The sequence below is a fragment of the Erpetoichthys calabaricus genome, chromosome 8 (genome assembly GCF_900747795.2).
Source record: "Erpetoichthys calabaricus chromosome 8, fErpCal1.3, whole genome shotgun sequence".
NCBI lineage: Eukaryota > Metazoa > Chordata > Cladistia > Polypteriformes > Polypteridae > Erpetoichthys > Erpetoichthys calabaricus.
The window spans coordinates 161930043-161951523 of NC_041401.2; the positions used below are offsets into that span (position 1 = coordinate 161930043).

Consider the following 21481-nt stretch of genomic DNA (forward strand, 5'->3'; position numbering starts at 1 on the left):
ACACTGTCCTAACGATGGGCTAATAAAGTGACGGTAACCGTAACAAAACAAAATGGCAGTCAAAAATGATACAAACAAAATTATACAACACTTAAGGTAATTGGTAAATCAAAAAACAAACATTAAAAATGAATTATCCGACTCCGAACCTCCCCCAAAAGGGTGAGAGATCAAACCAAACTGCAACAAGAGCATAAATAAATTACTAAAAAAATGGCATAGCACAACAGTATACTTGTATAAGAAGGTACATAACCAGTACCAGTATGTATACAAGCTGCACCTGAGAGATGACTGCCCCTGAAGAGACCCTCTCATCACATTCCATTTAATAACAGAAACTGAAATTTAAGGTGTGGAGGTCACTAATAATATAAAAACACCTCATGGCATGTTTACAGATCAGTAGGAAAAAATACTAATCAGAACAGAGGCTGCAATTTCAGATTCAGCATTTATTTTAACAACAAAAAGATACAAAGTGTTTTTAATTTTTTTACATAAATCTGTTTCACTCTTTTTATTTATTTTTTTTATTTTTTTTGTGTTTGTAACATTTTGGCTGTAGAGCATACAGCCAAAGCAAACTTCATAAGGTACCACAATGCAAGACAAAGGGGGAAAGATTTTGTTCTTTTTATAATAACTAGAACTATATATCATTTTTAATATAGAAAATGGGTTAACAGTATGTATTGTATAGTATATTTACAGTATATCCCATGCTAACAAAAAATAAGATACAGTACTGGTTACAGGACAACACCAATATGAGAAAACGAAAATAAGTCATAAAGATACAGTGATATAGTTAAGGCTTTAAATGTGTATAAAAATAACAAAATAAAAAGTTAAGTCATATTTAAACATGAGAAAAAAAAGTTACATGACATAACAAGGTCTTTTTTTATACATAAACATATCTACACAGGATTTGTTTTAACAAGACCCTAAAAATAGGGATTTCTTTTTTTTAACCCTTGCAAATTTAAAATATAAAAACAGTAAAAAGTTACGCCATTCATTAAACAGTTTAACTTCCATTCTATAAGATCTCCCTCTTAAAAAAAGAGAACAAAAATATAATGAAATAAAAAGCCCACAGATACGCTGTCAGCTTTAGCAGCCCAGTAGACTGCTGTTTTGGGTGCCAAGAGCCCTCCATTGTTCCTCAGCTGTCACGTTTTGCTTCTAAGAGTGAGGGACGGGCACAGGGGAGTTAATGTGCTATGTCTGTTTCAGTGCAAGGGGTGTCTGCTTCACCATTGGGCTAGGAACATATTCAGAATATCCATTCTGCCCAGCACTAAGAGGTGCAGACGATTTAATGGCAGTGAGGAATGCGTGTGGGTGGGGGGTGGTATGGGTGCTTGGGAGGACCAGGCTAAATACTGAAGGGAAAGGACAACAAGACAGCACACAATGAGTGAGTCCTCCACTGATGCACAGCAACCAAGAGGGTGCATTTAGCTAGACAGAAAACCTTAAGAGGAATAAAAAGTAGGTCAAGACCCATGGTGCAACATTTAAAACCCCACTTTGTTTTCTCTAGGAGCTACGTAAATGCACATTCTTTAAAAAGATGACCTTGATTCCTGAATACTGCACACTTCTTTATTGCATCCCATGATGCTCCCCAACAACACTATCATGCTTCTTCAGCATAGCAAAATCATCAGTCTACAAACAAAGGAAAGCTGTTGGCCAAATCAGCGAGCATACTGTGACCTTTTCCTAAAAGGCCATTGTGGGAAACTTGGTGAAACCACACAGTTAGGACCCATGACTCATGCTGCTCTACAACCTCTTGGCACATCGACATTGTATCATACTGAGGCTGTAGATGAGATGAGGCACTCACTTTCTCAAAGAAACACAAATATACAAAGAGAAATGGCGTAGGAAGCTGGTAAAGTGTGAATGTCACAAAGTGCCCTAAGTGATGGGGAAGTATTAAAGTGCCCCCCAAGCACTCTTTTCTCTCTGCTCAGCACAATCACGCTATTTATAGTTTGGAAGTTGTTTTGATGAATAAACAGTGCACACACAAGTTTGCTTTTATTTTTTGACAACCAAGTGCCCTGTGTGCAAAAAAAAAAAAACAAAAACAAAAAAAACACACTATAAAAAATGCTTGGTGTCAAGCGCAAAAAGATAAAAGGAGATGTTGCTAGGACAAAGCATACTTTCTGCAAAATGCTTGTTGATTCAGATTAGCAAATAAAGCCTGCCATTCATATGCATCCATAGCAGGTGGTACCATTAGTGGTATCACAGAGTTACACAAAGAGCAGTCCCTTAAACACATGCGTCCTAATGGAAACAGTGTAGAGAGTACCTTTAGTAATCAATAGAACAAATGTACCATTTATTTAACTATCAGGCCACAACATTTATTTCCTATCTAGTGACTTGTAAAGTCTTCAATTTGACTGCTTTCTTCTGTTAATCACAAAGCATCACCAATCACGATATGTGCAGTGGTTTGGTTTTGCTGAACCACAGTCCCATTTCTTAAAAATGTGCAACTACTTTATCAGTGAGCTGGGGGCATATTTAATTTATTTATGTGCTCCTATAAAGTCCCTAAAACCACCAATCTTTGACTATGTCTTGGGGCTGAATGTTAAGGCTTGGCTAAACTAAACACTGTTCACCAAGACATGCTGAGGGCAACATCACAACGGAGACAAAACTTAAATTTATCATGAGAAAAATGACAAACATCTGTAGCTTCTATTGAGCTTCCTACAAAGGAACATTTCTACTTGTACAATTCCAGTAGAGTGTTAATAAAAGCCCAGAGCCTGCAATGTTTTAAATACAATGGACAAGGTTCAACACAAGTATGTAATCTGATCAGTTTTGATTCTGTCAGTGGGTTTAGTGCAAACAAAACATTGCTCACAAGAATTGGGTAAACTGGGTGACTGCAGTTCTCAGAAGGCTGTAACAATTTGCTATTGTGTGTGTGTCAACTTTGACACAGCTTTACACAAGTCTTTCAGATGTTGCAGAGTTAAAAAAAAAAGTGTTCAAAACACTGATGGTAGATTTATCAGAGAAGACAAATTAAAGGAAGGGCAGTGTGTTTTGACAGTACAGCACCTAAAAGCATAACAAATGGTCTTTGGGCAGTTTGAAGCCTGTATTTGCTCAGACTACAGATTTCAAATTGATAGTACTACTGTGATGTTGGAAATGGAGCCACACACTCATCTTGTTGCATTTTATTTCTGAAGCATTCCATGTGATGTGCATTTTACAGATTCTAACAAGACTAGGGTACTTTCCCACAATATCACAAAAACTGTACCAACTATCAGTTGAAATAAGATCCATTAAAATAAAGCTTTACTAGTGCAATAATTTGGTCAAGCATAAGGACTCTCTACAGATCATTAAACACTGATAATAAACTTGAGAACTACATGAAGCTTCTCAACCCTAGAAAAACAAAGAAGGTTCGGTGCTTTTCTAGTGAAGGATGCATATTACTTTGGGCACTTTTGCCATGTTTGGGAGACTCCCCACTCATTAATTTTATTCCAACAGTTAGATATTTTCCACTAGTATGAAAAAGCAAGCTCCCTAAGGTCTTTTTGTGACTGGAGACATCTAGATAGCTGGCAGGATGTCTGGGCACTAATGAGCTAAAACAGCCTTTAAAGTTTCATGCTACATGTTAACAAAAACTTCATATTGACAAAGTAATTAGCTTAAAGCATTCCTTCTATGATTATGCCATGCTGTAGCTTCTCTAACAATCCCCTTAACTACTGCACACTACTTCATTGTTGTGCACCAGGCAGTGGGCTTGAGAAACAGCTGAGACTGCCTTCTGCTCAAAAGAAGCAGGAGGCAATACTAAGACAAACAGCATAGTTGCTAGGTCAGACAGATTCAAGCAAATAGTATCACTTCGCTGTATGAAAACTCTACAAGAGGAAAAAAGTTTTGGGTTAGGGTCAGCTTTTTAGCTCTGCGGTCTTCAATTGATTATCACCAACTGTAACAGACAACCAAATATTTACATCCAGGCAGCGCAAAGGATACCAAATGTTAACCACATGCAACAGACACTGTTTACTAGTCCTTTATATCAGTCTCTTTAGATGTAAAAATTTGCTGCAGTTCTCAAAAAAGTTACCTTGTAAAAGTGCATTTGGCATAAACTGGTGAATGGCTTACTGCATCCTACACAACTCTGCTCTTTAAATGCTGCAGTCACTTAAGTATCTCCCCATTGTCCCCCTATACTAGTTCTTATCTTAACTACTCAGCTTCTGGAGCACATTTTACAACTGAATGATGCTGCAGGAGGTGATTAAAAAGGGTGAAACCTTTTTCCTTTTGTTCACCTAACTTTCAGAATTTTTAGAGCCACATGATACAAAATCCCTTGTGAGAAGGATGATGTGATTCCAAAGAAAATATACTCTTCCTAATGCCTATGGTTTGGCATCTGATTTGTCTTCATGCTTCTGGACAGTATACGTCAACAGTGCAATTTATGTCCAAGATTGCAAGAAACAACATGGCAAATTCTGGCAGGCAAATTACACATGGATGCTACCAGCTTGAAGAAAACCTCCATTTTGAAGCAATATCTGCTGTAGAAATTGTAAATGAACAAACTCTGAAAAGCACGTAAACAAGAGACCTCTGTTGGCTAAGGTAAGCTTGCTTATACTATGGTTGGTACATTTAGCCTGGTCACGTGAGTGCACCTTTTACTGTGATTGTATTATTGCAGATTTCTTTCCACATTTCTAGATTCAATTTTCTCTTTCAGCGATTATAAAAAGACAAGGCAGTTAGAGAAGTGACACAGTAAACATACATTTGCTGAAACGTGAATGCATAAATGCATATGTTGGAAGCAGTGAGAAGCAACAGATCACAAATACAAAGCAGGTACAGTAATGGTTAGTCTGGGATTCACAGTATCAGGAGTGTTGGCCCAATACCAGAACTTTCAGTATAAAACTGGAGTCTAAATGGTGTTTCTCTCTGCAGATTGGTCTCAGTGGAATACAATTAAGAAAATGGGTGTAATTTATACTGCAAGGTAACAAGAATAAACAACAAAAGAAAATTATAAAGAGGGAGAGGAGAAAACAGATGGCAGTTACTGTGTCTCAAACAACCTGTGTACATCAAACCTTAGCTGCCTTTAATGTTGCCATTTATTATGCTGAAACAGAGAAGAAATCTTTTTTGGCCAAAAGGATGAGGCCTTAAAAGTGCTCTAAAAATTGTCTTTGGATACCCACCCAACCTAGCCACTGCCCGCTTTGTTAAAATACAAACAGTCTGGCACATGCTGAAGAGCTGACACTTCAAAATACAGCCAGTTGTGACTGCATCAAGGGGAGCAAAACATGAAAAGAGGAGAAACAAAATGCCCCCTATAAACAAGACCCAGTTGACAAAGATGGAGCTTGTAGTCACTGTATTTTTAAATAAGTGAGATCCGGATGGGAATGTTCGGCGACTCTGTCCTCTGAGGGGAATGATGGTTGACTAGATGCTCCACCACTGTATGTTTTGACATGTGCTTCATTAAGTAGGTCTCCTGTAAGACAAGAGGGTGTCCAAAAGGAATCAAGGATTATTCCGATACCATTCGCAATACACCACAAGGTTAAGACCTCTTCTCACTTATGGTAACCGAAATCAGCAGTTGTTATTTTTTAAATATTGGTATTCTGTGCTGGGCATTTTGCACTTGTAAGTCTGAGACCTTTTAGGATGTTTCTGTAAATACCGAAGAAGCTTTGTTCCTGTCATCTGGTTGCATTAATTGAATGGTTAAATGGGTTAAAACATTCATTATGGTGTAAACTGCTGCATCATGTGGATGTTTTAGTCTTTTACTTGCTACCTTTATGCAAGTTTGCTAAAAAATCAGACTGTTTTGCAGCAGTATTTTATCCTTATATCATTCTCCGTCAAGCAAGCTACTAGGCCACTTCATATTCCACAAAAATACTAAGAAAAGAGAGTTTAACTTTTGAGACAAACACTTTCTTGTAAGCTTTACTATATTTTCATATACTTGACAGAAAAACAGAACTGGATTGAGAAAATCTGAATATCTCAGAATTTTCTTTCAAAAGTTTATGAAGCACTGATCATCATTAAGCTTTTTGTGCACTTTCTGTATTGCTACATATTACTGAATTTAAATCTTGTTCTTTTTGGTTGACTTAAGATCAGAAACTGTAGTATTAGCTCTAAAAAGACCACAAAAGAGGTTGGGTATTATTATAAAACAATGAAATAACTCATTTACAGCAGGTAATAAAGGTTAGGGAATGCTTTGCCCCCTCTGTTTAGAAATAATTCACTTATATTATAAAGTCCTATTATGTCGATAAAGACAAGATAATGATTTAAAATGATATTAATATTTGAAAGCCTATTGGTTTGCCAATCATTAGAGCCGACCGCTAATTCTTAATGTTTTTTCTAATGCCTTTTGGCATGCGACCAGACATTTTGACTTCCTCATCAGTAAAAGCAAGCCCAATGGAAAACTGATATCATAATGAAAGGGTTTCTTTTTTCTTGTTGATGATGTACTCAGTAAAATTTCCAATATTTGCAATAAAGCATTTTAGCTTCTGATGTAATCTAACAGATAAAACAAAGTAGGTTGCAACAAAACATATTTAGTTTGTAATCTGATCTCATTTGCGGGAGTATCGGTGGCTCTGAGTCTAGGGATCTGCACCAGACATAGGAAGGTTGCTGGTTTGAATCCCGTAAATGCCAAAAGTGATTTCACCACGTTGAGCCCCTGAGCAAGGCCCTTAACCTGCAATTGATCTGTCCTGGGTATGATGTTAACCTGCATCCAGCCAACTTGCAAGAGAAAATACAGAGGTTTGTGGCAAGATTGGCACTCCAATCACTGTAAAAAAAAACTCACACTGTTCCATTCCATTCGAACTAGTGTGCTGCTGAGGTGTCACCCATTGCACAGCTGCACTCATGTCCTAACAGGGATCCTAAGGTAATTCATTGTGTGGTGGGTGCATGTTCCCAACCTCTCTCTTTTCTCTCTCTGATCTAACATAACAATTCTGAACACTGACGTAGACAGAAATATTAACTAGTTTTTCACAAAATAACAATGCAAAGCTACATAAAACAACTTTTCATGGAATAACAAGTAGAACTACTTATTTATCAGAAACCAGATAGTAGAATTTGACTTCTCTCTTTGCAAAACTGTCATAAGATAACCTCACATTGTAGTCATCAATAATACTCACTGAGGTGTAGGCCCGGCCACACATGCTACAGCAGTAGGCCTTGGCATTCTTGATGGCGTGTGCTGACAGGTGGATCTGCAGTGAGGCCGAGTCAGAATACGCGCGGTAGCAATTTGGACACTTGTAGGGCTTGTCTTTGTTGTGTTGCCTCTGGTGAGACTATAAAAGAAATACGAAAAGTAATAAATCAACACTATGCACTATATTTACATAGTAACCCAAAATACATATAAACCTCTGGAGTTTTAAACAAATCACTTTTAGCATTGTCCTGGAACAAAACAGGACAGCTCTCCTTAGTATCCCTTTAAGGTTAACATTTTTTTTGTTTATACAGCAATACCACTCTCACATCTATGCTTGCACCTGATACTTTCCATAAACACAGTAACGAATGGAACAAATTAATTTGCTATATAAACAATATCATTTGTAAGTCATAAACTAAAGAGTTTTTATAATAATAAATTAAATTAGCAGCACTGCTACTTGAGAATGGGACCTTCTGGAACATGTCCCAGATTGCTAAAAGAGACAGTAAATAGTAAACAGAAACATCAGATAACTGCTATTATACTTGCAGTTTATTATACAATAGTAAGAGTTCTGTACTTAATTTAGTAAAAACTATAACACTACTCTGGCAAGTTGTTAGATGAATGAATGTCTTTTGGTTAGACCAAAGAAAACTACATTGACACCTACTGTGGGCACCTTGAAAACTTTTAAAAGGTTTTGTAAGACTGACCCAGCAAAAATACTTCCGCAAATTAGATAAACATACAAAACACTCAAGGAGAAAGGTAGAAGTGAATTCATAAGTAAAACCAGTGGCACTTATTTTCATGAATGGTCACAATACTTTGAATCAAACTACCAGGTCATACCAGACTCAGGGGCCTGAGCTGCCTCAAAAGCTCACTGTTTGGTTAGCCAATAAAAGGTGTAATTTTGCTTCAGTTCTCACTGCAATTAATGCATTATTATCTTGCAGCAGTTTTAGAAAGGACTGGGCAGGGGGATTAGATATGCATTTTGTTAGGCTGCAGAAGGATGACTGTTCCAATTAGCATACTAACTTAAAAGTGCACAAAATGCAGCTTATTAGTGCTGGCTTTCCTGTAGCTAAATCCAAACCACTGAACTTGAACATGACACACTGACTTATAAAGTAGGTTTGGCAGCTAAAGGCTATGTTGTGGTGTAGTCCTAAAGAAGCAGGCAAGACAGAAAGACAAGGTGGTAAAAAGAAGCATTTTATTTAAAGTCTACAATCAAAAAGATAATGTTCAAAATGGGCAAAAGGTCAAAAAGGCTGATAGAAGGTAAAAACAACATTTAAATAGGCACAATGAAACATGAGTCCCAAAAACAGGTGAAGGTCATCCATATTCTTATAGGAACAAGCAAAGGTGCTCAAAAAAGCACAACATGAAACCACATCCCACAATCAGACAGAAAATAAAAACGATCACAAGAAAAGAGAGGTTTGAGTAGAGATTTTCACTAAGGCACCAAAACACAATGTTTGTTCAAAGATTCTCTGCCAGACTCTTTCCTTCTTCAACTTACCCCTCTGCTCCATTTCTACAACCTCATTAATGTTCCACTGTAGTAGACATTGATAGAAGGGGACAAGAGAAGTATCCAGACAAAGTGACCTGCTATGGGTAGAGGTGAGGTGCAAACTGAAGCTGCAACCTTGGAAAAACTAGGAGCAGGTCCCAACAGTTATAGCAATAGTGATTTACCACTTAGACTTCCAGAGTAAAGGATGACCACTAATCTTCTCAAAAACTACAGACAGCATTAAGTATTCCTACACTTTGATATTAAGGTTTCCAAGATGAACTAATGCCAAAAGCCTTATGAACAGCAAGCAAATATATTAATACTAGTCATTTAGCCCGTTACAATAATGGGCGCTAGAACAGTAGTGCATAAACATTAGTAGGAACAGTCTATATTAAATGGCAAGGGACTTTGACCTCATTCTTTTTGTTGGTCGGATTTTTCTTTCTTTCAGCCTTTCTTTTGTTCATGTTTACTTGCTGAGCTGACCGTTCCTCGTGGGCTGCTGCCGTGTATTGTGTGTCTTTCATTTTCTGTGACAGTAATACTGTCTTGTACGGCTCTATTCAATAAGGGCGCGTAGATAATTTAGTTCAAATGGCTCTGGAATATGTGAAGAGCAACAGGTGCAGATCGTTATTTACACGCGCCTTTATTCGCTGCGCCCAATTAAGGTCGTCCTTTTGAGGCTCGCCTTTTTGTGTGCGCCCTTATTGTAGGATGCCTATGCGCGCCCTTATTGAAGGATACCGTCTTATACGTCCGCTGGCTTGTACGTCCGTAATATACGTCCGTAATATACCTTTAATTTTCTCTGGCGGTAATACAGGCGTGCGCGTCGGTAATATGCCTTTAATCTCCTCTGACAGTAATACTGGCTTGTATGTGGCTGTAATATGCGTCACTGTATTGTGTACCTTTAATTTCCTCTCGCAGTAATACTGGTTTGTATTTCCGTAAAATGACTCTAACTTTCTCTGACAGTAATATCGCGCATAGCATCGTGCCCCGCGCATGCGCACTTCATCAGAAGACACCCACACACGGACACCTGGACGCACATAGGGATTTTATATATATATAGATGATGCACTGTTTCTGATTAAATACATGAATAATACAATTTTGCCAAGTTACATTTTAATTTCTTCAAACTTTTTTGTTTCCTGAATTATAATAAATAGGCCTAGTTACAGTACATAATTATCATCTTCTTAGAAGAAGTGGATCATAAAGGCAACTCTTTCTGCAAGGTAGAACTTTGCTCAGTGAATTTACAATATTATAGTAGGGTTGCCAAATTATACATAATTTATGGCTCAAATACTCATATTAAAAATAAGTAAATGTTTGAATAAATTCAAATGTAGGTTAAAAGCTACTAAGTAAATAAAAAAAAAATACACAGCATAATTTCAAAACAAATTGCAAAAAGAAAATGCAATTTATGGAAGGTAAATCAAATCTGCTTAATAGCCTGATTTGATAAGTTTGTAAAGAGGGGTTCTGGTGGAAAATAATAACATACAAGATTGAACTAAATAGGAATCTTTTACCCCACTACAGATTCAACAAAAATAAAACACATACAGTATAACTATAATGCTTATTTTCATTTCACCTTTCTTTTCTGAATTATATGTGAAGCCAGAAGCCACCAACAGTTTAAAATGATAAAAATGCTGGAAGTGATGTGCAAAACACATCCAAAATACAAAAGCATAGTTGTATTGCAGCATGGTGTGTCTGGAGTAACACAAAGCTGAAATTCGTGCCTAGTAAAATAAAGGGAAAATGTTATAGATAGATAGATAGATAGATAGATAGATAGATAGATAGATAGATAGATAGATAGATAGATAGATAGATAGATAGATAGATAGATAGATAGATAGATAGATAGATAGATAGATAGATAGATAGATAGATAGATAGATAGATAGATAGATAGATAGATAGATAGATACTTTATTAATCCCAATGGGAAATTCACATTCTCCATTTACATTTAAATTTGAATTTACATTTGAATTCTCCATTTTACATTTGAATGTCAGGGTTTGCATTTGAATAAGTTTTTCATACACATTCAAATAGTGATATTTGATCCAACAGCCCTACATGGTAAGATCAAAAGCAGAAACAAGTACTGTAGTTGTTTGACAGGGATTAAAAAGGAAAAAAATGTGTTAGAATCTGTAGTCATGTTTAAGATAATTAAATAATTAACTAATTTAATGTTTCATGATGCGTCCAATATGCTTTTATGTGTGTACTGTATGTGTACACATGTATTTATACACACATATGCACAAAACACATACATTTTAAGGTAAAGTAGAAATACTCACTGATCATGGAGTCAGAGAGTGGTTGAATAGCATGTGCAAGTAAGAATTTCACTGTCCTCTATACATGTAACAATATTGATCCTATGAAACAATGACTCTTCAACTCCAAAGAAATTTAAAGTCCAGACTAGTGCCAGCAAGATCATGTGTGTAATTTTTTATGATACTGACAGAGAAGTCCATATTAAATACAACATCAGTTTTAAAAAATAAATTAATAAAATCTAGTACAAAAAAACTTATTTTTAGGAATGTTCCAATCAGGATTATTAAGGCCGATACCAATCACCAATCTTTTTTTACAATAAGCTCCTTCAAAAACAGGTGAATAGAAGCCTCATGTCTTATATCAAAGTGTATTTTTATAAATAACATAGACTACAGGTGTTAACTATTCATTTTATTAACAAAATGGAATTCTGTAGGCTTACTGTTCATTGAGTGTTTATTTCCGAGACTGGTTATCTGGTTACCAGCAGATGATGTAGCTCCTGGGTGCCCACCTTGGCCACACTATGTTTATTTGAAGCTGGTTAGATATTGATACCATCTGCTGGGATACCTGTCCTGTAGTATGCTGGTGGAGCACTGAATGCAACCACCTAAGCTGCCTTCCTCTCCATGATTGTGCTGCTGCTTTTGCTTAAAGTTATACCTGACCACAATGTAAAAATTCAGGGAATACTGCCCCCTAGAGGCCACTACTGTATGTTATCACTCTGAAATATATAGGGCATATCTGTTCCTCTAGTTCCCTTTGGGGCACTTTATTCCTTGCTTAAACTTTCTATAGGACTTAGCCTTGACTTGAAAATAATGTGTAAAGGCCACAGATGCAATGAAAAAATTGAATCAGAAGAGAAACTTGTTTACATTGTACATGGCTATGAATGTCACTGTCATCTTATAATGCCATCCCTTTCAGTTCACCTCTTGATCTACATGTAATACATATGCAACAGTACGTGAGTAGTGTATATTATAGCTTCCTCTGAACAATTTACTGTCTTCCAAAAGCAATGTAAAGTGGAGAAATATTTTCCTTCCCAGCACTCCCACTTCTTGTATTTCCCCACATGACATGTATTACGTAAGCCTTAGGAGAGGAAGAGGAAAAAACATTTTAATCCTGTTTCTTATCTGGTTGCTAAAGCATAATTTAAGTTTAACAGCAGTTATTTGTATCTTACTTCACAGTGATATATTATTTCAAATTTTGGGATAATGGCAGATTGGAAGTAACTATACAGCTAATCGCAGAAAGAAAAATAGCAATAGTTTCAGAACAAGACTTAATGTCAAACAGAATTCTTGCTTTTCATTTATTATCTTTTAAACTTTTATTCCATTTTTTGTAAAGTGTTTTCATTTGCATTTAATGTATAATAATTGTCCATAATTATATATTGATCGACAGTAAACATCTTTACATTTCTTACTCTTATATTAATCTACTAAAAATGATAACAATAAGGAGGGCACCCAGTGCCTATAAGACCCTAAAGCAGTCTTTAGTTACCCAAGATATTAAATAATGACTGTTTGTGTGTTTTTATAATTTGAACAAAAATATCATAAATAAATACAGTTGTGCTTGAAAGTTTGTGAACCCTTTAGAATTTTCTATATTTCTGCATAAATACGAGCTAAAACATCATCAGATTTTCACTCAAGTCCTAAAAGTAGATAAAAGAGAAACCAGTTAAACAAATGAGACAAAAATATTATACTTGGTCATTTATTTATTGAGGAAAATGATCGAATATTACATATTTGTGATTGTGAACCTCTAGAATTAGCAGTTAGTTTGAAAGTGAAATTAGAGTCAGGTGTTTTCAATCAATGGAATGACAATCAGGTGTGAGTGAGCACCCTGTGTTATTTAAAGAACAGGAATCTATCAAAGTCTGCTCTTCACAACACGTTTGTGGAAGTGTATCATGGCACGAACAAAGGAGATTTCTGAGGACCTCAGAAAAAGAGTTGTTGATGCTCATCAGGCTGGAAAAGGTTACAAAACCATCCCTAAAGAGTTTGGACTCCACTAATCCACAGTCAGACAGATTGTGTATAAATGGAGGAAATTCAAGACCATTGTTACCCTCCCCAGGAGTGGTCGACCAACAAAGATCACTCCAAGAGCAAGGCATGTAATAGTCGGTGAGGTCACAAAGGACCCTAGGGTAACTTCTAAGCAACTGAAGGCCTCTCTCACATTGGCTAATGTTCATGTTCATAAGTCCACCATCAGGAGAACACTGAACAACAATGGTGTGCATGGCAGGGTTGCAAGGAGGAAGCCACTGCTCTCCAAAAAAAACATTGCTGCTCGTCTGCAGTTTGCTAAAGATCACGTGGACAAACCAGAAGGCTATTGGAAGAATGTTTTGTGGACGGATGAGACCAAAATAGAACTTTTTGGTTTAAATGAAAAGCATTATGTTTGGAGAAAGGAAAACACTGCACTCCAACATAAGAACCTTATCCCATCTGTGAAACATGGTGGTGGTAGTATCATGGTTTGGGCCTGTTTTGTTGCATCTGGGCCAGGCTGGCTTGCCTTCATTGATGGAACAATGAATTCTGAATTATATCAGACAACTCTAAAAGAAAATGTCAGGACATCTGCCCATGAACTGAATCTCAAGAGAAGGTGGGTCATGCAGCAAGACAACGACCCCAAGTACACAAGTCGTTCTACCAAAGAATGGTTAAAGAAGAATAAAGTTAATGTTCTGGAATGGCCAAGTCAAAATCCTGACCTTAATCCAATCGAAATGTTGTGGACGGACCTGAAGCAAGCAGTTAATGTGAGGAAACCCACCAACATCTCAGAGTTGAAGCTGTTCTGTATGGAGGAATGGGCTAAAATTCCTCCAAGCCGGTGTGCAGGACTGATCAACAGTTACCGTAAACGTTTAGTTGCATTTATTGCTGAAAAAGGGCGTCACACCAGATACTGAAAGCAAAGGTTCACATACTTTTGCCACTCACAAATATGTAATATTCGATCATTTTCCTTAATAAATAAATGACCAAGTATAATATTGTTTTAGGTCATATTTATGCAGAAATATAGAAAATTCCAAAGGGCTCACAAACTTTCAAGCACAACTGTATTCTCTCTCTCCCTCTATTTCATATGCACATTTCTATTTAACAGACACAGCCACTTACACTGCATATATCTGATAGAGCAAGTACTATGATAGTATTATTATCAGTATTATCCATTTCTCACAACCAAGGACTTTTAACATCAGGAAGAAGATAAAAGGAACCTGCTTTATATATATGTAATATCCTGCTTCAGAGATGGTTCATCCACAGAGATGGTGCTAGGCTACAAGTACAACTCAAAGACTTACCCTGCGATTTTCAGATGCAGCCTTCATTTACATAATCTTGGCAGTCAGTGGTGGTCTCTCATGAAATCTGACACACCCAGAGTAATGTAACATGCACAGTGACTCACTCTGACAAAGTCAAACAGGTTTGAGTTTTTGTGTGCACGACAGCTAACAACCAATGCTCATCTGGAAGTACAATGCATATAATGCAGTCATGAGGAAAAAGGAACATGGGGGACTTTGGACCTCACCAACAGAAGAAAAGCTCTTCTGTCCGGTCTGATGTCTCATGTTCTACATAGCATGACAAAATGGAGAGGGGAAAAAAAAGCATAGATTGTGGCTGCACTTTGAATACCTGTTAATTTTTCATGGGGCATAGCCTTTATGAGAAAGTACATTATTGATTGTCACAAAAAGTACACGATTGTGTTGGAAGGTCAATACAGGGTGGTCCAGATCTAACTATGCAACTTTTAATGCAATGCAATATTTGCATAATTAGTTTTGGACCACCCTGTATTTGCATTCACTCTAATCCTCCTGACCAAAAAGAAAGGACTCAAAGCTGATTATGTTACCTGCAGCAACCAAACAATGTTCTATTCACCCTTCCGTCTGGTAACTGGCATAAGTCTGTAGAAACTATAACTATCACTAACAACTATTTTGCTAAATCGACTGCTTTGGACTACTGGGAAATGATGACTAACATTGTCCTATGGTATGTTTTTGCAATGGCAATAAAACAAGGCAAGGAGTAGCTATACTGTTCATGCTGTTTTTAAGGTGGTTTGTTCTAACTTTTATTATGCCAATATATCTGTAGTACTATGGTGTTGTACCGTGTTAGCCATTATGAATGTAGAGAAAAGCCAAGCAAAATAACACCTTTTATTGGTTAACTAAAAAGATTACAATATGCAAGCTTTCAAGGCAACCCAGGCCCCTTCTTATTTTGCCTGAAGAAGAGGCCTGAGTTGCCTTGAAAGCTTGCATATTGTAATCTTTTTAGTTAGCCAATAAAAGGTGACATTTTGCTTGGCTTTTCTCTACATTATGCCAATATAAAATTATTCTCAGTATAAATGTTGCTTAAGAGAGAAAACCAATTACATTTTTAGTGGATTAATGTACAACTAAATCCTCAGCTTTTATATTTTATTTTTAAGTGCTGTATTATGCTTGTATAATTTAATTTTAGAACATAAGCAAGGTAATTTAACTGATCTACTAAATGCAATTTTGCTGTTTAAACTGGAAAATTGCTATCATGTTCAGAGGAAGGAAGCAAATTAAGGCAGAATGAAAGAAAAAATAAATTGTAAAGGATGATTTAATTCTTTTGCATTGAAGGTTCTGACTCCAACTAAGAGTCTTTCAGATCTTGTTCTATTAGTATACTTCTGAGACTGTATACAGACAATTGATGTAAAGATGTAATTAACTGTTGCAGTACAAAGTAACACTGCCCTCTTTTCTTTGGCATGACACATGAGACCACTGCAACTGCCCAACTTAACTTCAATCAAAGTGTGAGAGTCTATGGAACTGCTGTAGCAGCATCTTTTGAATGCAGCCTCTGGATCTCTGTCTGATAAGACAGTATCAATCACAAGTCAGTCAGGTTACAGCAAAGAAGAGTGCGATGAACTCAGATACACAAAACCATGGCAGGGGAGACTTGTCCCTTAGTCAAAGGACATAAATTATATAGAGGCAAAAGAGATGAAATCGGTGTACAAGTTTGATAAATACTGGCTAGATTTGATTAACTTACCGCTACATATAGCTGGTTTGTTCTGGAAGATGAAAGAGCCACATCAATGTCATTTGAGATACATAGAGGAAAACTTTCACTGTTGTTTGTGTATATGAAAATTAACACATATTCAGAGTACATAAACTTTTGAAAAACATCGAATTCAGTGCTCAGAAAGCTACCATATTCTTACTCAATTCTCCCACTGGGAGACTTTATTACTCTCATGAAGAATGACAAAGATACTTGGAGAGGTATGAATGGTAGGAACAGTCAACCCAGTCTGATTTAAGGTGGTGAATTATACTAGATTTCTATGCTTGTAACAGTTTGTCCATAATAAACACCACGCTCAGTCTCAAAGTTACTCATAAGTACACCTGGTACTTGAGTACTTTGGGCCAAAGGTCAATTGTTTTGTAGTCATGTGATTTGTTCTGAGGTTGTATGTCCTGAACACTTGGGTAAAAATAAATGAATCTGAGCAGCAGTTAATGGTTGAAATGGATTCAGCACCTTTTGGGACAGACTAAAAATACTATAATAGGTAGTGGGTGTGTGCTACTTAGTAAATCCCTCTGCTCAGTATAAGTTCAGCTCTCAAATCAGGTAGACCTTCTCCTGCCTCTTGGAAGAAGTCAGGAATGTAGAGTCAAAATGGACACTATTCAAGAATTATGTAGTGAAAGCAGCTGCAAGTAATTGTGGCCAAAAGGTTGTTTACAACTACATGGTGCTGATAGCAAGATCTACTAGTGGAAACCAGCAGTAAAGAAATCTGTCTTTTGTTTTACATTAGCAAGAGTATCTCCAGATTTGACTTTGAGGTACTAGCAGGCCATAAAAGTAGCAGCTGTAAAAGTGGCCAAAACAAACGTCCTAGTGTGGGTGAAGTTTGGCCAGGTCATGGTGAATGAGTTTAGGACAGTGTCAAAAAGAACCAGGCAAACCACTGAATGAGTCAGAAAGGGTAGACAGGACAGGCAGACTATTCTCAGCAAAGATGGAAAAATGCTGAATTCAACTTGGGATACTGTCAAGTGGCACTCCTAAACCTGGTAGATAAGCTTATAATGGAGTAACCTATGGAAGGTATGCGATTTTAAAATCCACCACTGTATGCAATTCAGTCCCTGTATCTGCAGAAAAGTGTGCTTGTACACTTGGTATTAAGTGGAGACTGCTAAATGTGGGCTTTGGACTCCTCCAAGTGTGTGTCTTGATGCGTTTTGTAAGAAGTTGATACATCACTAATGTTATGTCCAAATAGTCATACAGCATGTGAACACAGCCCATGACTCTTAAAATCCTGGCACAAAGCATTCACACCTGCAACCCAAGGCAGTTATAATTCATGGCTTTTGAGATGTATTATTTTAACTTTTCAATTTAAAGTGTGTATACATGGGTTAAAAAAATGAACTTGTCTACTGTTAAACCTGCTTAATTCAACTACATAGCCACAGAGAGCTACAAGGCATTAGTCAAATCTATGTGGGATGCATGTTTCTTTGCAACTACTGCAGAATGCAGCTGCTAGAATACTAACCAGGAAAAAGAAAATCCGAGCACATTTCTCCAGTTTTGATGTCACTACACTGGTTACCTGTGTCATTCAGAATTGACTTTAAAATACTGCTTATGGTTTAATAAAGCCTTAAATAATTTCGCTCCATCTTATATATCGGAATGTCTGACAGCCTATATTCCAAATCGGAACCTTAGATCCTCAAATGAGTGTCTGCTTAGAATTCCAAGAGCAAAACTTAAAAGAAGCGGTGAGGTGGCCTTCTGCTGTTATGCACCTAAAATCTGGAATAGCCTGCCAAAAGGAATTCACCAGGCTAATACAGTGGAGCACTTTAAAAAACTGCTAAAAACACATTACTTTAACATGGCCTTCTCATAACTTCACTTTAATTTAATCCTGATACTCTGTATATTCAATTCATTATAACTATTCATGGTGGCTCTAAAATCCGTACTAACCCCTACTCTCTCTTCTGTTTCTTTTCCTGGTTTTTTGTGGTGGCGACCTGCACCACCACCACCTAATCAAAGCACCGTGATGTCCCTCCATTGATGGATTAAAAGCCAGAAGTCTGCATGACCATCATCATCAAGTCCTTCCAGTGGGAACACTAAATACAAAGAGGACTGTTTCATTTATGTTAGGTAGAAGGCCCTGAGGGGGCTGGGCGGTCTCATGGTCTGGAACCCCTACAGATTTTATTTTTTTTCTCTCCAGCCGTCTGGAGTTTTTTTTTGTTTTTTCTGTCCCCCCGGCCATCGGACTTTACTCTTACTCTATGTTAATTAGTGTTGTCTTATTTTAATTCTTACTTTGTCTTTTATTTTTCTTTTCTTCATCACGTAAAGCACTTTGAGCTACATTATTTGTTGAAAATGTGCTATAGAAATAAATGTTGTTGTTGTTTGCAGGCTACATTCACATACAGACTACAGAACTCATTCACAACAGCCCTCTTCACATCGTCTATGAGATTTGATCAAAAAATTTAGGATCTGAACCTGAAAGGATATTCTAGACTGCCAATTTGTAATTGGCCAAAGATTAGACAATGTGTATTAAAATACAATATAAACGATTCTAGCATTTTATTGTTTATAGTACATATTTCTCATTTCAGAAGCATGTCAACATGGATGCTAAAAACAACAAAATTAAGTACTGCGCTATCAGTGAAACAGTAAACTTTCAGAAAATAATTTGCACCTAAGCATCATGTGGTAGCAGAATTCCATCATTTCAGGTTGTTTCTTTCAAGTTACCCAAAGCCTGGCCAACCTTCAGCATCACAAGAAATGGATGAAAATGTTGCCACCTTTGACAAAATTGAAGAGTGATGGTATAAAAAATATTTAGATACATCATTATGACACAGAGACTAAAAAACAACCAAAACAATGAGAACATAGTGAGTCAGCAATGGCCAAGAAATTCAAGGTCCACCGCACTGCTGACAAGACCATATGCACAATTTTTTATGATATTAAGGTAAAGGCATAGTCTATACTGATTACACCCTTCAAAAAGTCCACTTAATTGGTGAATGCTTCTTTGATTTTCTTTGGCCAATTAAATCAAGAAAATGCAATGAAGAAAGTTGTAGGTCATACCATCAAAAAAGTAAATATTAACAAACATACTGAAAATTAATCATCATAAACCTATAGCATGATCCAGTGGACTCCAGGCCATAAATAACAATAAACACTTAAGTTTGTTCTAGCTGATGGAGTTTTTGTTCATCTAAACCTGTGGACTTCAGTTCTTGGAGAGCCCCATGGCTAAGTGTTTTTAATTCAATCAATTTTACAATCGGTGCATCATTTATTCTTAATTGATTTCATTGTTTAGTGAGTATTTCTTTTTATTTTTACATTCTTAACATTTCTGAATAGTTTTACTTTTGTCAAAAATTTAAATTCTTAAGTTCCTTTACAATTTTTCTTTAAATTCACCTTTTCTATAGAGTTTTCACCCATAGTTGTATCCAAATGCAGAGAACACTGAATGGTAAAATGGAGCAAATACAATACTTATGTCCCATATTCACTGATCTACTAATTGGTAAAACACATTTCTTAATGAGGAGAAAAGTAAAAACAGCAGTAAAGTAATTGCTCCTTTTTATATTTATTAATTTCCTACAAATATTTGTAAACCAGATAACCAGATAAAGGCTGGTGTGATTGTAAAACTGACTGGAATAAAAACCAGCCATGGGCATCCCAGAGCTGAAAACTACTGATCTAAATGTTTCATTTCCAAGTTAGAACTGAATCAAAAGGTGGCAAACAAAGGAAATGCAACTTAAATGTACAAGGCAGTCCAGTTCTTAAAGCTATAATGCCCCCTTGTGGCTTATAGCTACAATTTTTTTGGATTGTACACAACCTTTGAAGTGTAATGCAGTACACTGGTTCATAACTATCTAAATTCATTTTGGCAGCTGCTAGAATGCTAAAAGAGACTGACTAACAGAAACTCTGAAGTCTTGCTCCCACACTCAACCCTCCACTGCCCCAATTAGCTCTTTAGCTGTGAAACGTTTATGATATTTGACAAGGCACCTCAAACATACCTTGCACATTTGGTTTACAAAACGTCAGAATTTATGTAGCCTTTGTTTTTATTTAATAAACATTTCTATGCAGTGGCTTGCACAGGTCTACAAAACTGGAACATTTTTTTCAATCTGTTGCTTAGATACAAATTTAACTTTTGTTTCATTGATCTATAACATAACATTGCATAATATTTGTAAACTGTTTAATCCAATTCAGTGTCTCAGGGTGTATGATCTGTAATACCAGTTTTAGTTGAAAGGCAGGAACAAGCTCCAGACATGATACTAGTCCATTGCAGGGCATGAGTTACAACTGTGTAGGGTAAATAATTAAGTACTTAAAAAGTAATGTCTTCACACCCTTCAAGCCTTGATAGCAAAAATAATGAGTTCATATGCCATAATTTGGTTTAATGTCACATATCAATTTTTAAAAGGTCTAAATCCATTTTTAACAACTTTAATCAATCTTCTTTTGTTATTTCTGTGTTATACGGAACTGAAGGATATCCCTGTAGTGGTAACCATTACTGGATGTGTCTCTTGTCCATGACAGGACCACAGCTCATTTATGTCAATGTAATTCAGAGATGTCAATTAACTTAACTTTGGGATGTGGAAGGAAAATTTGAGTGACTGGAGAAAAATATATGCAAGGAGATAATTCCACACAAATGCTGACCAGGCTGGGATTAAAACCCACTCTCCTGGGATAGCAATATAGCATATAATGTATGAGAAAGCAGAAAAAATATTATTAACTGTAATGATTATAAGTATCCATCCATTATCCAACCTGCTATATCCTAACTGCAGGGTTGCGGGGGTCTGCTGGAGCCAATCCCAGCCAACACAGGGCGCAAGGCAGGAAGCAGACCCCCGGCAGGGTGCTAGCCCACCGCAGATGATTATAAGTATTTAACTCACAAAATACCAATGACTGTATTTTGTATTAATCATGCTGTAGAAAACTATATGATTTTATACTTCTATATGATTTGATCTGCATTTAGGTAGGAAAGGAATTATGTTTATGCAAAGAATATGAGACTGATTTAATTCTTCTATG

At 36.6% G+C, this 21481-nt stretch overlaps 1 protein-coding gene across 5 annotated transcripts in view; it reads right to left on the minus strand.

Annotated features, from left to right (window-relative positions):
• Positions 1-435: 435 nt before the first annotated feature.
• The window catches only part of LOC114656226 (zinc finger protein 362-like), a 147286-nt gene continuing 126240 nt past the window's right edge, over positions 436-21481 (minus strand). For all 5 annotated transcript variants that reach the window (XM_028807698.2, XM_051930377.1, XM_028807696.2 and 2 more), the window contains exons 8-9: positions 7284-7442; positions 436-5578 (exon numbers count right to left, since the gene is read on the minus strand). In XM_028807698.2, coding sequence (XP_028663531.1) covers positions 5462-5578; positions 7284-7442 — 276 coding nt within the window. In that variant the 3' untranslated portion in view covers positions 436-5461. The remainder of the gene's footprint in view (positions 5579-7283; positions 7443-21481) is intronic.